Below are 18,654 nucleotides of genomic sequence, written 5' to 3'. Positions count from 1 at the left end.
TAAACTCACTTTTTATAAATATAATTATATTTTAAATAATTTTTTATTAATTAAAAAAGTTTTGATCAAAATGTTATGTCCAACTGTACAAACTAATTACAAAAAAAAAAAAAAAAAAAAAAAAAAAAAAAAAAAAACACTGGCAACAGGGTATAGTTTGTGGAATTTTGAGTGTGAACTGTCAACGGATTAAAAGGATATTTCCAGCTGTCGAATGGTTTTTTTTTTTTTTGAGGGGGACTGTCGAATGGTCAAATGCAAGTCACATCATATATAACTTCATAAGTCATACTTTGTCTTAATGGGGGTGAGCTAATTTTACGGAGTATCTTTCTTTTATATATATATATATATATATATATATATATATTGACTTATTGGAAGATCATTCTAAAAATTCTATCATATTTTATTTTATCATCTTAAAAAATTACTTTATCAATTATACTATATCATTTTAGAACACTTGTAGCAGTGGTGCTAAAAATAGCTTTTTTAGAAAAAACTATTTTTAGCACCACAAACTTAAAAATTGGGGCTGCAGTCGTGCATATCTAAAATTTTTAGCTTTTGAGCTATGCACATCCAAAGATAGACGTGCACTGTAGCTCAAAGCTATACCAAAATAATAATATTTTATTTATCTTTTCAATAAAATAAAATAAATTACTCTCATCTGTAGCACAGCCCGAACACGCTTCAGCTCTTCTCCCTTTTTTCTTTTTCTTCCCCCCCTCTCCTCCTCCATGGAGAGATCAAAGATGGACAGTGTTGATGATGCCAGTGAGGATCTCGATACCGAAATGGTGAGACTAAGCTCGACAACGATTGGGTTCGCGGTTGGGTTTGGTGCCGAAACGGTTCGTGCATGGGTGGTCTCAGTGCCGAAACGATTGGTGCTCTTCTTCCCTCACCTCCACTTTGCCATTGGGTCGTGGTTGTGCTCTGGCCTCGTAAATCAAAGTGGCTTTCTGGGGATCGGAGTGCTTGCTTGTGGATCAAAGTGGTTATCGCTCGTGGTTGTGCTTGCTCATGGATAGGAGTGGGTTTCGGTGTACCAGCGTGGTGGGTTTTGGTTTTAGGTTGCTGGATTTTTGAGTTGTTGTGGGTTTGTTTTGTGGTGGCTGTATTTGTATTATTTTATTGTAGAAGATATATTATTTTATTGTGATATTTATATTGTTTTATTGTGTTGAAAGCTAAAATAGATCCACTGCTGCAGCATGTGAGTAAGTAAAATAAATAAAGTAACTTTTTGTGATGCCAAATAGCTAAAAATATAGCTTCACTGTTGTGGATGCTCTTACAATACATCTAACATTCCAACTTTTATACTCCTATACAACACATTAAAATAATATATCTACACAATAAAATATATATATTTGCAACAATAATATCTCTCTCTCTCTCTCTCTCTCTCTCTCTCTCTCTCTCTCAAACCCAAAACCCCACACAACCACCATAAAAAAAAAAAAAAAAAAAAAAAACACTGGCGGCAGGGTACGTATAGTTTATGGAATTTTGAGTGTGAACTGTCAACGCATTAAAAGGATATTTCCAGCTGTCGAATGGTTTTTTTTTTTTTGAGGGGGACTGTCGAATGGTCAAATGCAAGTCACATCATATATAACTTCATAAGTCATACTTTGTCTTAATGGGGGTGAGCTAATTTTACGGAGTATCTTTCTTCTAAAAGGAAAATATATATATATATATATATATATATATATATATATATTTATATATATTGACTTATTGAAAGATCATTCTGAAAATTCTATCATATTTTATTTTATCATCTTAAAAAATTATTTTATCAATTATACCATATCATTTTAGAACACTTATAGCAATGGTGCTAAAAATAGTTTTTTTAGAAAAAGCTATTTTTAGCACCATAAACTTAAAAATTGGGGCTGCAACAGTGCATATCTAAAATTTTTAGCTTTTGAGCTATGCACATCCAAAGATAGATGTGCATTGTAGCTCAAAGCTATACCAAAATAATAATATTTTATTTATCTTTTCAATTAAATAATATAAATTACTCTCATCTGTAGTACAGCCCGAACACGCTTCAGCTCTTCTCCCTTTTTTCTTCCCCCCCCCCCCCCCTCCTCCTCCATGGAGAGATCAGAGATGGACAGTGTTGATGATTCCAGTGAGGATCTCGATACTGAAATGGTGAGACTAAGCTCGACAACGATTGGGTTCACGATTGGGTTTGGTGCCGAAACGGTTCGTGCATGGGTGGTCTCAGTGCCGAAACGATTGGTGTTCTTCTTCCCTGACCTCCACTTTGCCACCGGGTCGTGGTTGTGCTCTGGCCTCGTAGATCGAAGTGGCTTTCTAGGGATCGGAGTGCTTGCTTGTGGATCAAAGTGGTTATCGCTCGTGATTGTGCTTGCTCATGGATAGAAGTGGGTTTCGGCGTACCAGCGTGGTGGGTTTTGGTTTTAGGTTGCTGGATTTTCGGGTTGTTGTGGGTTTGTTTAGTGGTGGCTGTATTTGTATTATTTTATTGTAGAAGATATATTATTTTATTGTGATATTTATATTGTTTTATTGTGTTGAAAGCTAAAATAGATCCACTGTTACAGCATGTGAGTAAGTAAAATAGATAAAATAACTTTTTGTAATGCCGAATAGTTAAAAATATAGTTTCACTGTTGTGGATGCTTTTACAATATAACTAACATTCCAACTTTTATATTTCTATACAACACATTAAAATAATATATCTACACAATAAAATATATATATTTGCAACAATAATATCTCTCTCTCTCTCTCTCTCTCTCTCAAACCCAAAACCCCACACAGCCATCTCTCTCTCGAGAACAAACCCAAAACCCCACACAATCACCATCAAAAAAAAAAAAAAAAACACTGGCGGCAGGGTATAGTTTGTGGAATTTTGAGTGTGAACTGTCAATGCATTAAAAGGATATTTCCAGCTGTCGAATGGTTTTTTTTTTTAGGGGGACTGTCGAATGGTCAAATGCAAGTCACATCATATATAACTTCATAAGTCATACTTTGTCTTAATGGGGGTGAGCTAATTTTACAGAGTATCTTTCTTCTAAAAGGAAAAAAAAAATATATATATATATATTGTAAGGACACGATTATTGGACGGCCCAAGAATGACGTTGGGGTCGTACCTAAAAGATCCCTCACAATGTGATTTGTAGAGAGTGGGCTTAAAAGGCTTGCCTTTGGTCGCTGGGCAACGGTCTGGTCCTGATTTTAGGGGGGCTCATGTAGAAGGGAGTTCGGTCTGAACATCCAAGCCCTACGACGATGTAGCCTGAAGGGTTGGACTCCTCGGAATTAGTCCGAGGAGTATTACGTTCTTCGCCGTTCTTCTTCTCTTTTTTCCACCTCCCCCCTCTCTCTGAGGGATTCCACTACATTATATAGGTCTTTCGATCTTATCTGAGCCTTACACTTGTTGATCATCTAAGCCCCCACTTGAGCACCTGTCCTATCAGACATCTTTATCATCACCTTGTGAGTTGCAGTGGCCAAGGCAGCACTGTTCAGGGGTCTTTTCCTCATTAATGCGGTCAGGAGAGTGGTTGTGACTCATTTAATGTGGTGGCAGCAGCTTTCTATGAGATATTTTGGGTTTTATTCATTTTTATATGCTTGGAGGGTGAATTGCAATGGCTGGGGTGAGCTCTTGATCCAGACTTCGTAATGTCCGAGGAGGAGTTTCTCCTCGGACAGGTCTTCTTTACCGTAATTGGGCTCGAACGATGCTGGGACTATGACTTCTCCTCGGACAAGATGCTTCTCGGACGGGCCCGTAATTTGACTAGCCCATCATTTTGGGCCAGGCCCCACATATATATATATATATATATATATATATATATATATATATTTTATTTTTTGACTTATTGAAAGATCATTCTGAAAATTCTATCATATTTTATTTTATCATCTTAAAAAATTACTTTATCAATTATACTATATCATTTTAGAACACTTGTAGCAGTGGTGCTAAAAATAGCTTTTTTAGAAAAAACTATTTTTAGCACCACAAACTTAAAAATTGGGGCTGCAGCAGTGCATATCTAAAATTTTTAGCTTTTGAGCTATGCACATCCAAAGATAGATGTGCACTGTAGCTCAAAGCTATACCAAAATAATAATATTTTATTTATCTTTTCAATTAAATAATATAAATTACTCTCATCTGTAGCACAGCCCAAACACGCTTCAGCTCTTCTCCCTTTTTTCTTTTTTTTCCCCCCCTCTCCTCCTCCATGGAGAGATCAAAGATGGACAGTGTTGATGATTCCAGTGAGGATCTCGATACCGAAATGGTGAGACTAAGCTCAACAACGATTGGGTTCGCGGTTGGGTTTGGTGCCGAAACGGTTCGTGCATGGGTGGTCTCAATGTCGAAACGATTGGTGCTCTTCTTCCCTCACCTCCACTTTGCCACTGGGTCGTGGTTGTGCTCTGGCCTCGTAGATCGAAGTGGCTTTCTGGGGATCGGAGTGCTTGCTTGTGGATCAAAGTGGTTATCGCTCGTGGTTGTGCTTGCTCATGGATAGGAGTGGGTTTCGGCGTACCAGCGTGGTGTGTTTTGGTTTTAGGTTGCTGGATTTTCGGGTTGTTGTGGGTTTGTTTTGTGGTGGCTGTATTTGTATTATTTTATTGTAGAAGATATATTATTTTATTGTGATATTTATATTGTTTTATTGTGTTGAAAGCTAAAATAGATCCACTGCTGCAGCATGTGAGTAAGTAAAATAAATAAAGTAACTTTTTGTAATGCCAAATAGCTAAAAATATAGCTTCACTGTTGTGGATGCTCTTACAATACATCTAACATTCCAACTTTTATATTCCTATACAATACATTAAAATAATATATTTACACAATAAAATATATATATTTGCAACAATAATCTCTCTCTCTCTCTCTCTCTCTCTCTCTCTGCCGAGAACAAACCCAAAACCCCACACAACCACCATCAAAACCCCACCACTGTTGCACCCACAGCAAAAACCTACAAAATCACCGCCTGCAAAATCATGGCAAAAACCAAAGCAACCATCATGGCAAATCACAACAAAGCAACCACCATGGCAAAAGCCCATGGCAAACCACAACAAATCACAACAAAGCAACCACCATGGAAAAAACCCATGCAACCCATGGCAAACCCACTGCAAACCCACGCCGAAGATCTCATGGAAAACCCACTGCAAAATCGCCGGAGAGATCTCACAATCCATGTCGGGTGAGACAATGGCCAACGGCAGCCTGGGCTTGGCATTGTTGGGCGATAATGGCCAACGGTGGCCTGAGGGAGAGCAAAGGAAGAGGGAGAAATCTGAAAGAGAGAGAAGTGAGAGATAAACTTGAGAGAGTGAGAGAGTTAGGGAGACAGAGTTGAGAGAGAAAGCAAAAAGTGAAAAAGAATAAAATAATATTTTTTGATTTTACAATTGAGCTACAGTGTGATTCTACATTTAGAATTGCACTGTAGCACAATTGCAAATTTTTTTGCAATAGTCAGATTTTGCAAGATCGGCTATTGGGGGGTTTTAGGGCTTAGATGCTAAATACTACCAACATATGGCATATGTCATTCCCAATGTGAATGCTCTAAGAGTACCTATAGTAAAACTCTTAACTTAGGGTAATGTTAACGAGTGCTCTTAAGGCAATTATTAATAAATTATATTGAGAAACTTTTAACATCACTTTTATGAAAAATATAAAAAACGATCAGAAAAATTAATTGCTTCATCATTTTTCATAAAATGTTTCTAAAAGTAGTTCTTAAACTAAGGCCCTTAGGGCATCCATTAATATTTCCCTTAAAATTAATAGAAGATTAAGTTGTTTTCTACTAAAATTTCCTGGAAGACAGCTCTATCTTACACGAAAGCTTAATTAAGAAAATAACTTGATCTCACGTGAATCTAAATAAAGAAAGTTAAAAGATAGTTTTTTTAACTTAATTTAAAGTCGCTATCAAATATAGGAAAATGACATAGTTTTTTAGAAAATACTTTTTAAAATATGATTCATTTTTCAGAGAATATTAGTGTCAAAACAAAGTAATAAGTAATAAGAGAATGTTAAAGTTACTAAATATTTTCTACTTTAGCTTTTAGATGGGGAAACAGATTCCCTTGTAGCTGTTTAGGTTGTTTTGTCGAACCAGAACACTGATACTTTTTTGGTCCAATTTTGAATGAATGCAAGTCGATGCTGGAGAGATGAAACAAATAGGTGTGCAGATATCCTTGCAAAGAAGTGATATTTGGTGTAACATGATATACCAACATTTAAGTCTTATACCCGTGGGATTCATAGATATGAGAGAGATGCTATATATATACCGGTTAAACAAAATAAATAAATAAAACCCTTTGCCGGTTGTGTCCAACTTCTAGATTTTATAGTCTATGTAGCATCCTGTTAAGAGTTTGATTGTTCCGATAATTTTTGTACTCCTATTTCTTGTTAATGTAGTTGTTTCCTTCCTTGGATAAAAATTTATTTATTTTGCACAAACACACCTTTTTGTGGATACCATAACACAAATAATGTTGTTTAAATCATAATTTATGTTTGAGTTACAACACTCTTGACTACATACTCAAAGTTCTATTATTGTATGATTGTGCTATTACCGAATAGTTATTACATTCAGACTTTTGTATTACTATCCATTCCTATTCTTAGTTAATCAGAATTTAGTATACCAAATGTACCATAGGGTTGGTATGAACTTTGTATTTGACCTTGTATGAAAACAAAAGGGACTACACAACACGCCTCTCCATCAGTCAACCTCAAAAAACATGTTAAAGTTTAACGAGAGTAACAACCTTTTGAATTTATCCCACTCACCCAGACAAGGATATCAAAAAAGACCACTAAATTCTCCACAAGAACAGTGTCCATTGACAAATTTATGAAGCCGCTTGCTATCTCGAATGACAATTTCCCTAGCAGTCAGTAATGAGATGAACTTAACAAAATTATGGCAGTCCCTGCACATAAAGATACTCTTGATAACTCGTATTGGTGCAGCATTTGGCGTGTTCAACAACCCAAATGCAATGGCCAACTTTTCACTGTGATATGCAGTAGAAGAGTATGTCTTTTCTTCATCGCCATCGGTTACCTCCAAAGTTTCTAGTGACTCATAACCAAGGCTCTTTGCCTGGTCGAGCAAGTTCTCCAATGATTTGTAAATATCTGCACTACGAAAATGTGACTTGTCATTTGGTTTAAATGAATAAACCTTGTTTTTTATGCTAATCCAGCTCCAATCATGTAACTTTTTGAGCTTCTCTTCTTTCATCATTTTTCTCACCCTAGAAACATCCTTCCATCTACCAGCAGAGAGGTACATATTCAACACCAAGACATAAGTTTCGGTGTCTTTTGGTTTGAGCTTGAGTAATTGTTCAGCAGCATAAAAACCCAATTCTAAATTCCCATGACTTCTACATCCAGCCATCAAGAGCGACCATATAAACTCATTGGGCTCAAAATCATTTTTCTTGATAAAATCAAAAGCTTCATTTAACCGACCCAACCTCACAAACATATCAATCAGGCATGCAAAGTGGTCCATTACAGGCCTAATCTTATATACCTTTTGCATCATCTCAAAGTAACTGAGAGCTTCCTTGACCATTCCAGCGTGGCTACAAGCAGATAGAACACCCACAAAAGTAATCTGGTTTGGTCTAACACCAGCTAGTCTCATATCCTCAAAGAGCTGCAGCGCTTGTTGAGACTGGCCATGCTGAGAAAAACCTGTAATCATAGAAGTCCACAATATCATAGTTCTTGTATTCATCTCCACAAAAGCCTTAGTTGCTTTCTCAATGCTTCCACACTTATTATACATATTAATTAGTGCAGTGCCGACTACCACCTCTGACAAAAACCCAGATTTAATGATCTGAGCATGAATTTGTTCCCCCTGTTCTACGGCCACCAATCTACTACATACAGTTAGGATACTTGAGAAGGTGAATAAATCAGGTTTCATGCCTGACTGGTTCAATTTAAAGAAAATGTTAAGTGCCTCACATCCACTTTGGTATGCTGAAAGATCATCCTCTGCAAAATCCATCATCTGGGAGTGGCCAGAAATGATTGCATTCCATGTAACCAGGCTAAAAGTTTCCATTTTATCAAACAATTTCTCAGCCTCACTAATACATCCACATTTAAGATACAAATACATGATAGAATTTTTAATGGGTAGAGAGGACATATAGCCAAGTTTAATGCTTAATGAGTGAATTTGTGCCCCTACACCCAAAGACAGCATTGTACAACACAAGCTCAAGAGACTAGTCAAGGTGAACTCATTGGGTATGATGTCCTCAGCAAGCATCTCAGCAAAAAACCTCAAACCCCTTGCAGCTTCTCCATTATCACCACAAGCCGATATAACTGCAGTCCATGAGATCACATTCTTTTCCCTAATCCTCTGAAAGGCTTTAATAGCAGATTCTAAGTTGCCAAGTTTGGAGTAAAAGCTACAAAGGGCATTGCCAACACTTGTGTCAAAGTCAATCTGGTATTTGATAATATAGGCATGAAATTGCTTCCCCAACATGACAGAGTACAATGAAGAACAAGCATTCAAAGCAGTTCCTAGAGTGTAATTTGTAGGATAAGCCCCAGCCTCCAACATTTCTTGGAAAATCTGGATGGCAATCTCAGGCTGCGAATTTTGAACATAACCAGTCATTAGGGTTGTCCATGAAACAACATTTCTTCTAAGCAAATTGTCAAAGACCTTCTGAGCATTTTCCATGCTTCCACATTTTGCATAAACATTAATCAGGAACGTCATGACAAACAAATCTTCTTGTGTTACTGTTTTCATAATATGCCCATGAACAATCTGTGCTTCCGAAACCGAATTTTTGTTTATGCATTCTTGCAAGAGGGGGACATAATAAGAAGATTCGAACTTCGTCCCCTCTTTCATCATTGAAAGTGCTTCTCGGAAGTCCACCGACCTTTTTTCTGAACTTCCATCCAAATGGGTCAGTGTCTGATTTCTCTGATATGAGAAGCTTGGACTCTGAGATACATTGACGCAGATTTAGGATCATCCCAGGTTTGATAAAGCACATTAAATTCAAAGTGCCTTAGCTAATATACATACAGCAACCTTAAATTGTGGCATCAGGTAGTTAACATTAAACTGAAAGTTGTCCTGATTCAGCTCTTAAAAGCAAGTACAAGTACTTTAGAAATGATACACTAACAAAAAAGTTTTAGTAACTATAGTATTTTGAACATGTTATCCATCACAAAGAAATGCAAACAACACAAACATGGAGGATGGTTTGGAACACACATATACACACACCCATATTGTCTTTATATATACAAGTCTTATAGTAAGGTTTCTTGTAACAAAACATGTATAACCAACACACACACACACACACACACACACACACACACACACATATATATATATATATATATATTACAAGATTTTAATACTTTTATAGCAAAAAGTGGCATCAATAAAGAATTTAGAAAGTAATTTAGAAAAGAAGGAATTACCTTTTCGGTGGTGGGGTGCTTCCTGAAATCTGGGTCGAGTTTGAGAGTGCGAGTAACAGCAACTGAAGGCAAAGAAGCCATGAAGAAGGGATTTTTGGGATATTAAGGAAACTACATAGCGGAGAGAGTGGAGACTCGGGAGCAGGTATTATTATTACTTTATCCTATGCTATCTGTTTGTTTGGATAAAATTGTGGAGGGAAGGGACGCCTTTCTAACTTGGTCAACCTCTACCACCCGCTGGAAATGGTAGAGAGTACAATTGAAAAGATAAATTTACGCTGGTCTTAAAACTAAGCACACAGAGTTACTACCTGTGGCTCTGTACATGAATTTGGTATGGTATCAATGTTGTGACACACCACCTCGCTAAATTGGCACCAAAGTATTTTCTAAAAAAAAATTGGCATCAAAGTCTGACTTGATCGTTGATATAGGCTCATTGGCCGTTACTGGTTTTTTTTTTTGGTAAATAAAAAATGTGTAGAAAAGAGTGACTAACATGGCTTTCTTCCCTGAGCGTGACCATAGTAGCACTTTATCTACTTCTAGGTGAAACTCATACTTCCAATCGTCGACCAATTGGGATGGAAATGGGATATAAAGAGCACCAACAAATAGCTAATTGTTGAGGCTCAAACCCAAGTCCTGGGACTTGTTGACCTGATATCTTACTAACTATGCCACCTACATGTTGGTGGCCGTTATTAGTTTAACCGCATAGTAAATTAAAAATTATTTATATAAAAAAAATATGTTAAAAAATTAGACAAATCAATTTTAAAATACCTAAAAATAAAATTATATACCATATTAGCAAAAATTAATAAATTATATAACTTTTTTTTTTTAAGAAACGAGAGTATCTAAACCTTTTCGAGTATCTGACAATTCCCTCAGGTTAGTAACTTAATAGTCATATGGTTTGGTGGTATTTATCCTGTTTTGTGAGGTTCATATCTAGGAATCAAATTCTCTTATAAAATTATTATGGTGACATGCTAAATACAGTATTTATTATTAAGCTCTTTTCATGCAACATAAATATAAAGAGAGCACAATAATGTTTCTCTTTTTGTAGAAAATATTTTAATAATCAAATCCGTAAATGACAATATAGAAATGTATGTTGTTAATGTTCAAGTTAAGGTATAAAATGATAAGTTATTAAAAAAAGGGTTTAGCTTATTAAGAAAATAAATCAAAAGATAAAATCATAAAAGAAATAATCTCCTTTCAAGGCCGGTAGGATCAGTGACCCGACCCAATCACAAAGCTAACAATTTATTTTCAAGGCCTAGTGATTTAAACATGGGGGAGAAAAAGAGAGAGGGAGAGGGATGCATCATATAATAACCAAGTGACATTTCTTCCTCCAAGTGTAGGTTGAATTGATCATAATGGTTAGCAATTTGTGGAGTTTCAGATTTTTCTATCCTGGAGTAGGTTCAGCCTTGAATTCCTTTCTTGGGTGCCATTGTTTCGACCAGCCAGCTCTAGAATTGCAGAAACTGTAAAATACTGCTTGCCAAAGGTCGCTCTAATCTGACTGAACATAGCGTAAAAAGAAGAAAAACACACTTGTCCATGCGTATCATTATTATTCAGTTCATTAGGCAAATGAAGGTTATAACTTAGAAGAGTTGCCCAAATATCAAGCCTAGTTCGGCTTCAACCAACACAGAAAAATCTAATTCAATAACTGACTCAACTTCCCCACACCCCCAAAAAATAACCTAAAAATAAAAGATATTAAAATTTAGAATATGCTAGTTGACAAAACAATTGACTAGTAACAATCATTGTTTGTAATTTGCAAAGCATCAGTTAACAGAATTTTAATTTACACATTTGCCGTGAAATTTTAAACAAATATTATCTGGATTATACAGATGAAAGCTCAACATGCTCCCATGCTTTTGTCTCTCCTTCATATAGAACATTTTGACGCACACATTGATGGCCTGTCCTGCAAGGGATGTATCTGAAAAACAAATTAGAAGTGTTAATGATTAATGTATCTGCAAAAACAAATTAATAGAATGAATGATTTATACATTAAAAAAAAAAAAAAAAAACATATTTCCTGGTGTTTCAATTTAGGCCACTAGTGTTTTAACACAAGAATTAAGATTTTAATCATGTATGCGATGCCATTTATATTAGGATCCTAAATTCACAAATACCAAAAAATTGAATGTCTTACTAAAAAATTCTTGGTAAACTACTACAAAGGTTGTCACATCAAGCTTATTAGTGTTATTTACAAATTTTAAAAAATTGTTACCAATGGTTAAAGAAGAAAATGTGCTAAAATTGTAAGTGCTTCTTTAAATAGCCTAAAAATAATTGTACGCATGCCACATAATTTAAATCCAACATCAAACGTAATTGGCAACCAACTGCTAACCAGCTAAACCTCTAATTGCAATACAATAAAGAGCAGGCATATTATCCAAAATATAATCAAAAAAGGCAAAATAAGATACATAGATTAAATTATTTAAATTAGAAAGAAAAAAAATTCCTGAAATGGAACAAATACAATCAGAAAGATCTGCTAAATGGCACAAGTGCTACAGTCAAATTAATTGGTTTATAGATACATAGATTTTGAAATAGCTTGCATCAATCAACTTAAAGCAAAATGTAAAATAGCAGCATATGCTAAAATAAAAAGAGAACATATATTGCTTATGTCATTCAAAATCACACACATGCGCACAGATACATTTCTTGACAGAAGATAAATCAATACTACTGCTAATATTTCAATGATAATAAATTTAATTATAACCAGCAAAACATCCATATATCAATAGTTATTTGGATACTTTCTAAATCTACATCTAGCACTACCAGATACAGAGCACAACTATGCATATACAAAATACAACCATAAGTTCAAAACATGTTCCAAGATAGTAGTTTTCTATGGCTTTCATCCAACAAATAAATGAGATGCCGGAGACATTTGGCTCAAAGAGCCAGCAAGATGTGACAAACCTTGCACCAAAAACAACCTTCTTCAGCAATTGTATTTCATTGTTTCTTTCTCAAAACCAATTGTTGGAAATTGCTTAGCATACTCCTCAACCTCATTCCGGAGCTTTACGATCTCAGATTGAATGTGCTCATCTGATTGCATGGTTGCCACAAAATCCTTCAACTTTGTTCCTGGATTTAGAGTAACACAACACATGTGAGCATTACAATAATAGCAGCAAAAATTCCTCACTAGACATTAGAACTTTATAAAGATAACATTGTTCATCTAAGGATAAAGAGTAACCTTTAGCATCAGCCTTAATCTTCAAGGCCAACTTCACGGCTGCATCAAAGAAGTCAGCTACTCTTACAAAATCCTCCTCAATAAACCCTCTTGATGTGAGAGCTGGGGTTCCTGAACCACCAGAGAACAGACATTCATCAAAATAAAAGCAAATAGCCAATAATCAGCTGGCATAGGATAATCAGAGGAGGGAGCCCTTACCCATACGAATGCCACCAGGAACCATGGCAGATACGTCCCCAGGAACAGTATTTTTATTTGCCGCAATATGAACTAATTCCAAAACCTTTTCAACTCTTGAGCCATCAATACCCTATGATATAAATTTTCAAATACGTTAATGATCCCCTTTCTCATATATAAATTGTTTGTAGCCACCTATAGAGAACATCCATCCACTATACATCAAAGTTTTATGATTTTCCCAAATGAGTATTTCAAAGTAATTGGATTAATTCATTAAATTCAACTTTAAAACTCGTCAAGAATAGGATTAACAAGTTTTCTGCTCCATTGAGTTTTGTGAAACACAATCACTAATGAACAGAGGGTGGGTTTACACAACAAAACAATAAAAATTTTGTCGGTCATTTTTTCCCTTCGACATCCGATTGACTCATTCCAGTAAAAGTTCTCTTCAATAAATCATAGAAAAGTTTTCTTGAAGAGTTTATCTAATATGCAAAAACACCCAACCATAGTCCTGCAAGGAAAAGTAAATTGCTAAATAAAAAAATAGCCAAAGGAAGTAATATTTCTCTTTACCTTGTTTTTCAAATTTACCAAGACTAGATGGTTCTCAGTTCCACCAGATACAAGTTCATAGCCCTTCTCTAACAAACTCTGCATGCTCAGAGAAAGTAGAAGAGCAAGCTATCAGAGTAATATATTGAGACAGATAACATCAAAAATCACAACTAAAGAAAAAGAAAACCAAAGAATATATCCAATTTGATAAATGTTACAAAAAGTACCCATTCATTGTACCTCTGCAAATTTCGAGCAATTACTGAGAACTTGCTCTTGATAAGCCTTGTACTCTGGAGTCGTGGCCTATAATCACAAGATAGTCCAAGAGCCAAAATTCCTATGAGCTTGGCTATGTTTCATAAAAGAATTTTTTTTTTTTTTTTAAATCCCCTATCTGGCATTTTTTAAATACCAAAAGGATTTATGAATTTGATCAATATGTGATTTCAGTTTATTTTGGATAATTTCCTTTGGATAAAATCAAATTGAAAAAACCTGCTTCAGTGCAACTGCTAAACCAGTTATGGTATGATTATGTGGGCCACCTTGAAGTCCGGGAAAGACAGCCTGATTGATTTTGTCTTCATAATCATACAACACCTGTTGGAAAAAACTTAACATTCAATAATTCATTCTAGGTACTTCACTTCAGAGCTTACATAAACGTCATCACAGGACTAAAAAAAACTAGCACACAAATAGCAAAACCGGTGGGAAATGCATGAATCAAATATAAGCAAGGCATGAGTGACACTTTTTCCTTTCCCCATTCATCATCTTCTTATCCTTTTTTCAAAAAAATTTAAAATTAGGACTCACTTCTTTCCCTTGTTTGTTAATCTCTTTCACCCCCTTCCTAAAGAAGATCATAGCTCCGCGTGGGCCACGAAGGGACTTGTGCGTTGTGGTCGTCACAATATCTGCATATTCAAAAGGAGATGGAATAACACCAGCTGCAACCAATCCACTGATATGTGCCATATCAGCCAGCAAAATTGCTTTCTGCTTATCACACACCTGTCAAAATTATCAGAAATAAATGTTGTAAGCTAACATTATAAGAACTTCTCTCATGTTTGACCATCATCATTAGTCGTATAGGTCAAGCAAAGGTTTACCTTGCGAATGCGTGCATAGTCATAAAGGCGTGCATAAGCACTCGCACCAGCAACTATTAGTTTTGGCCTGAAAAGCGTGGCACTTTTCTCCAACTGCAGATATTTTTATTCACATGGGTCAGCCCTTCATAATAAAAATTAAAGAGAGAGAGCAGTTTCCTAAAACAATCTGAAACGAAAGTAAAAAATATATGAAGGGCTAACATTAGCCCTTTGCCAAATCAGAACAGAAATCCTACCTAAGCCATGTGGAAAGAGGAAGAAAAGGTCCTCAATTTTCAATGCAACCATATACTTCCTTGATATAGAGAAATTACAATAGATGACAAAAATAGAATGCTTCACCACCATAAGTCATTGGAAAGCCAAAACATTTTGGCACCTCATCACTCATTCACCGAAAATGCAAGGGCTAAAATTCTGATTCGAAAATAGATTGAACTCTTTGATTTGTAGTGGTTCTAATAATTTGTGGGAATTCTCACAAGTAATTTATTGGCATATAAACAACAGTGACACACCATGTGCAACATCAATCAAAACACAATTTTTAATGTAGAAAGAAGCAATTGGGACCAAAATTACGTACTACACTCCCTATATGTTGCAATTGCCATATTACTTATATAATTTCAGTTCTTTTGCCAATATTATCTGCAGAACATAAACAGACAACACTCTGTCTCAAAATCCTACTTCTGACCATCGACCTAAAAAATAGTGGTCTTACAGACAAACACAGCATCACTGACAAAAAGATATAGGATTCATATGCTAATTTCTACACACAAAAAAAGAAGAAGATATTTCTGGGTATGATAGCAGCATTCCAAAGTGTAAATTTGCTATTGATTAGAATGAGAATTTCCACAAAAAGATAAAAGATAAGATACCTGGTCGTAGTCAATATAACCAGTGCTCTCATTTAATCTGTATGGCATTGTCTCAAAGAATATAGACACAGCAGATATCTTCTTGGTGTCAGTCTGCACAATGGCAAAATAACAATGAATACTTGTGTAGCATAATGTATGTAGATAAGCAACATTGCCTTTCAGAAATAACTACTGTTATTAGATTCCAATTTCAGATATTAAAAGTACTACAGACCACAAGAAGTTCAGTTTCAAGTGTTTGCTGACATTTAATTAACCCGTGCATCACAGTAGCATACTAATAGTAGGGAGAATAGAAAAAGCACTGGTAATTTAATTGACATAGATTGTTACTCTAACTTTTCCTTCCCAGGCCAGAAACGAAATTAAAAGCACCAGCCATAACTGAAAACTAGGGAGTCGTATGCATTTGGCAATCAATAATCACCAACAGCAGAAAAACACAACCTAATTCATCAGGTAAAAGTTCAACTGAATGTATGGGCACCTGATATCCATGTGAAAGATGTCCACCATGAGGTAGATCAAGAGCCATGATTCTCTCATGAGGTTTCAACAGAGCAGTGTAAGCTTGAAAGTTAGCAGGGGATCCAGATAGTGACTGCACATTGACTACAAGAAACAAAGTACCCATTTAAGCAAGTATTCATTATAAAGTTCTCTTTGTGTGGTAAAAATGGAAAGTTGAATGATACAGTAAATAAATAAGCAAAATTGAACAAAGATAGAGATGCAGTTGAGATGATAACAAGATCCTGACAACATAAATGCGCATTAACTTTCCAGACAAATACAAGGATTGACATTATTTCACAAATTGAGGGAAGACTAAAACAATCATAATAATTTTAATATGGAAATACAAAAAGAAAGCCCCTATATCAGCTTAAATTAGCCTTCTAGTCAACAAACCCTAAACTCTGCAGCTTTTTAGCCCACCTATATAGAAGGTAGTGAACCCCCAAAGCAAAAATTTAAACGACCATTTCATATCAGTAATATATGACTATTATATCAGTAATGCCCTCTGGAATTATTTCTCTAAATCTGTGAACTGCACCTTTAGGTAAACATTTGAGTGAACATCCACAACATTAAAAATAAATTTTTTTTTTATTTAAAAAAAAAGAAAAAAAAGACAGCATGATTATATTATATTATAATTGTTCTCCTAGACGGCAACACAAATCATATTTAGTTCAATTACCTCCCCATTTTTCAGGATCCAAATGAAAAGCTTCTAATGCACGCTTTTGACACAAGGATTCAGCCATGTCAATGTACCTGAATAAATATAAATATTCAAAATATATATTACACAAAACACCAATTAAGCAAAGGGTAATGCTTTACAAACAGGTTGCACTCTAAGGTTCAAACTAAATAAGAGAAGCTGACATTTGATTTCTCTTTAATTCGAAAAAAAAAAAAAATATTTTTTCCATTATCTCATTAATATCAAACACATCCTAATAGCATTAGATATTAATAACTTTGAGGTTGCTTCTAAATGAGTCCCTTAACTATGAAAACTTGTGATTTATACCCTTGAGACTTGAGTAATTACAACAGTATCAACATGCCCCTTCCATTGACACCTGGTTGGATCTTGCCATTTAAACTAAACAAAAAATGACATTGTTGTTGGGCAGAAAAAAAAGAAAAGAAAAGAAAAACAACACAATTTTAACTCAAATTAACAGAGAAAATGTGACAGACAATAACAGATAGATAGGTTCATAGATATAGATATATATATCTATATATATATTTGTTTATATGTGTATGTATTAAATTATGCAAAGACATACTCGTTTCCGCCATAGTATCTAGCTCCAGGATATCCTTCACTGTATTTGTTGGTCATGACAGACCCAACAGCTTGCATTACCGACAACGACGTGAAATTTTCGGAAGGTATAAGCTCAAGCCCCTACATACACAGATTGATTTATTATAATACATATAGATATTGTATTCTAAACTAAACCTTTCCAAATTCAGCCTCATTGGAACTAGCAATAATTTCAGATTTTCAAATATCCTAACACAGAAATTCTATTCACTTTCACCATCAATTTCAAAGCCAAAACCTATAGCTCAAAAACGAAGTAACGGTACCTTCCATTGGCGAGCTTTTTCGAGCTCGATGATGTCGGCAATGACGGGATCGATGACCTCCAGTGGTTCATTCAATTGCTTAATCCACTGCAACAAAATAACTAGATCTATGAAATTATTTTTCAAATCAGAGATCTCTAGAGAGGAGCAAAATGAGCTTGATCGAAACAAGTGGATTAGAAATGGCTTACAGTGGCACGAGATTTTTCCTTATCCTGTAGTGCCTGGTTTGCCAAAGAGGACTGCGATCGAAAATGGAACAGAAAAAAGGAATCAATAAATAATGGAACGTTAAGGATATATTGGCGGGTAAAAAAAAAGTGGAAATGAAATGAAGTTAAGTACCAAGTGATTAACGAAAGGTCGAATCGAGTTGTTGTTGATGGAGGAGGAGGAGGAGAGTCTGTTGCGAAGAGCCATCGCTGCCATTGCCATCTCTCTCTCTCTCTCTCTCTCTCTCTCTCTCTTGCAGTGGTCTGTGCGAGAGAGAGTTTGAGAGTTTATGAAACGCTTTTTATTTGGAGGAGGAGAGTGGGTGTGAGTGGGTTGGTGGGTGAGGTTGATTTGTAAAACATATATGATATATGTGATTGGAAAGCGCGCTTGTCTTCTTGGTCTCTCTCTCTCTCTCTCTCTCTCTCTCTCTCTCTCTTCACTTGTCAGGTGTTACTGCCAATTATGTGACGTCACAACCGCCATCCTCAACAACCCACTCAATACGGTGTCGTTCTGCCCCCTTGGGCTTGGAAAGTTGGCAGGAGTCTCAGACTGAATCATAATGCTATGCCATAACATGGATAGTCCTAACACACTCAGAATTGCCCCACGTCATGAGTTCTGCTAATTCAAATAGGTCGGGTCAATTATCATACGTGTAAGACCCTTTTT

The 18,654-nt window shown here is 35.5% G+C and overlaps 2 protein-coding genes across 2 annotated transcripts; both read right to left on the bottom strand.

Annotated features, from left to right (window-relative positions):
- Positions 1 to 6,757: 6,757 nt before the first annotated feature.
- LOC126708017 (pentatricopeptide repeat-containing protein At4g21065-like) lies at positions 6,758 to 9,846 on the bottom strand. The gene is made up of 2 exons (XM_050407813.1): positions 9,590 to 9,846; positions 6,758 to 9,095 (listed from the first exon to the last, which is right to left on the bottom strand). The coding sequence occupies exons 1-2, from the start codon at positions 9,668 to 9,670 to the stop codon at positions 6,903 to 6,905; spliced, it is 2,274 nt and encodes a 757-aa protein (XP_050263770.1). The 5' UTR covers positions 9,671 to 9,846; the 3' UTR covers positions 6,758 to 6,902.
- A 1,306-nt stretch (positions 9,847 to 11,152) lies between these two features.
- LOC126708018 (serine hydroxymethyltransferase, mitochondrial-like) lies at positions 11,153 to 18,317 on the bottom strand. Its single transcript, XM_050407814.1, has 16 exons — positions 18,112 to 18,317; positions 17,958 to 18,008; positions 17,767 to 17,853; positions 17,457 to 17,578; positions 16,853 to 16,929; positions 16,133 to 16,257; positions 15,643 to 15,735; positions 14,750 to 14,842; positions 14,451 to 14,648; positions 14,127 to 14,231; positions 13,869 to 13,934; positions 13,647 to 13,724; positions 13,083 to 13,194; positions 12,882 to 12,992; positions 12,596 to 12,766; positions 11,153 to 11,573 (listed from the first exon to the last, which is right to left on the bottom strand). Exons 1-15 carry the CDS (start codon positions 18,199 to 18,201, stop codon positions 12,618 to 12,620), a joined length of 1,557 nt encoding a protein of 518 aa, XP_050263771.1. The 5' UTR covers positions 18,202 to 18,317; the 3' UTR covers positions 11,153 to 11,573; positions 12,596 to 12,617.
- Positions 18,318 to 18,654: the final 337 nt, after the last annotated feature.

Source organism: Quercus robur, chromosome 12 (genome assembly GCF_932294415.1).
Source record: "Quercus robur chromosome 12, dhQueRobu3.1, whole genome shotgun sequence".
NCBI classification, from domain to species: Eukaryota; Viridiplantae; Streptophyta; class Magnoliopsida; order Fagales; family Fagaceae; genus Quercus; species Quercus robur.
Note: the sequence above shows the minus strand (reverse complement) of the source record. Positions and strands in the feature narration are given on the sequence as shown.

Excerpts from the sequence above, each read along its gene's own strand:
- LOC126708017 (XM_050407813.1), bottom strand. The coding sequence starts at position 9,670 with ATGGCTTCTTTGCCTTCAGTTGCTGTTACTCGCACTCTCAAACTCGAC. Across the intron at positions 9,096-9,589 it reads AGCACCCCACCACCGAAAAG|AGTCCAAGCTTCTCATATCA; the intron begins GTAATTCCTTCT and ends AATGTATCTCAG.
- LOC126708018 (XM_050407814.1), bottom strand. The coding sequence starts at position 18,201 with ATGGCAATGGCAGCGATGGCTCTTCGCAACAGACTCTCCTCCTCCTCC. Across the intron at positions 17,854-17,957 it reads AGGAAAAATCTCGTGCCACT|TGGATTAAGCAATTGAATGA; the intron begins GTAAGCCATTTC and ends ATTTTGTTGCAG. Across the intron at positions 13,195-13,646 it reads TGGTAAATTTGAAAAACAAG|GGTATTGATGGCTCAAGAGT; the intron begins GTAAAGAGAAAT and ends TTTATATCATAG.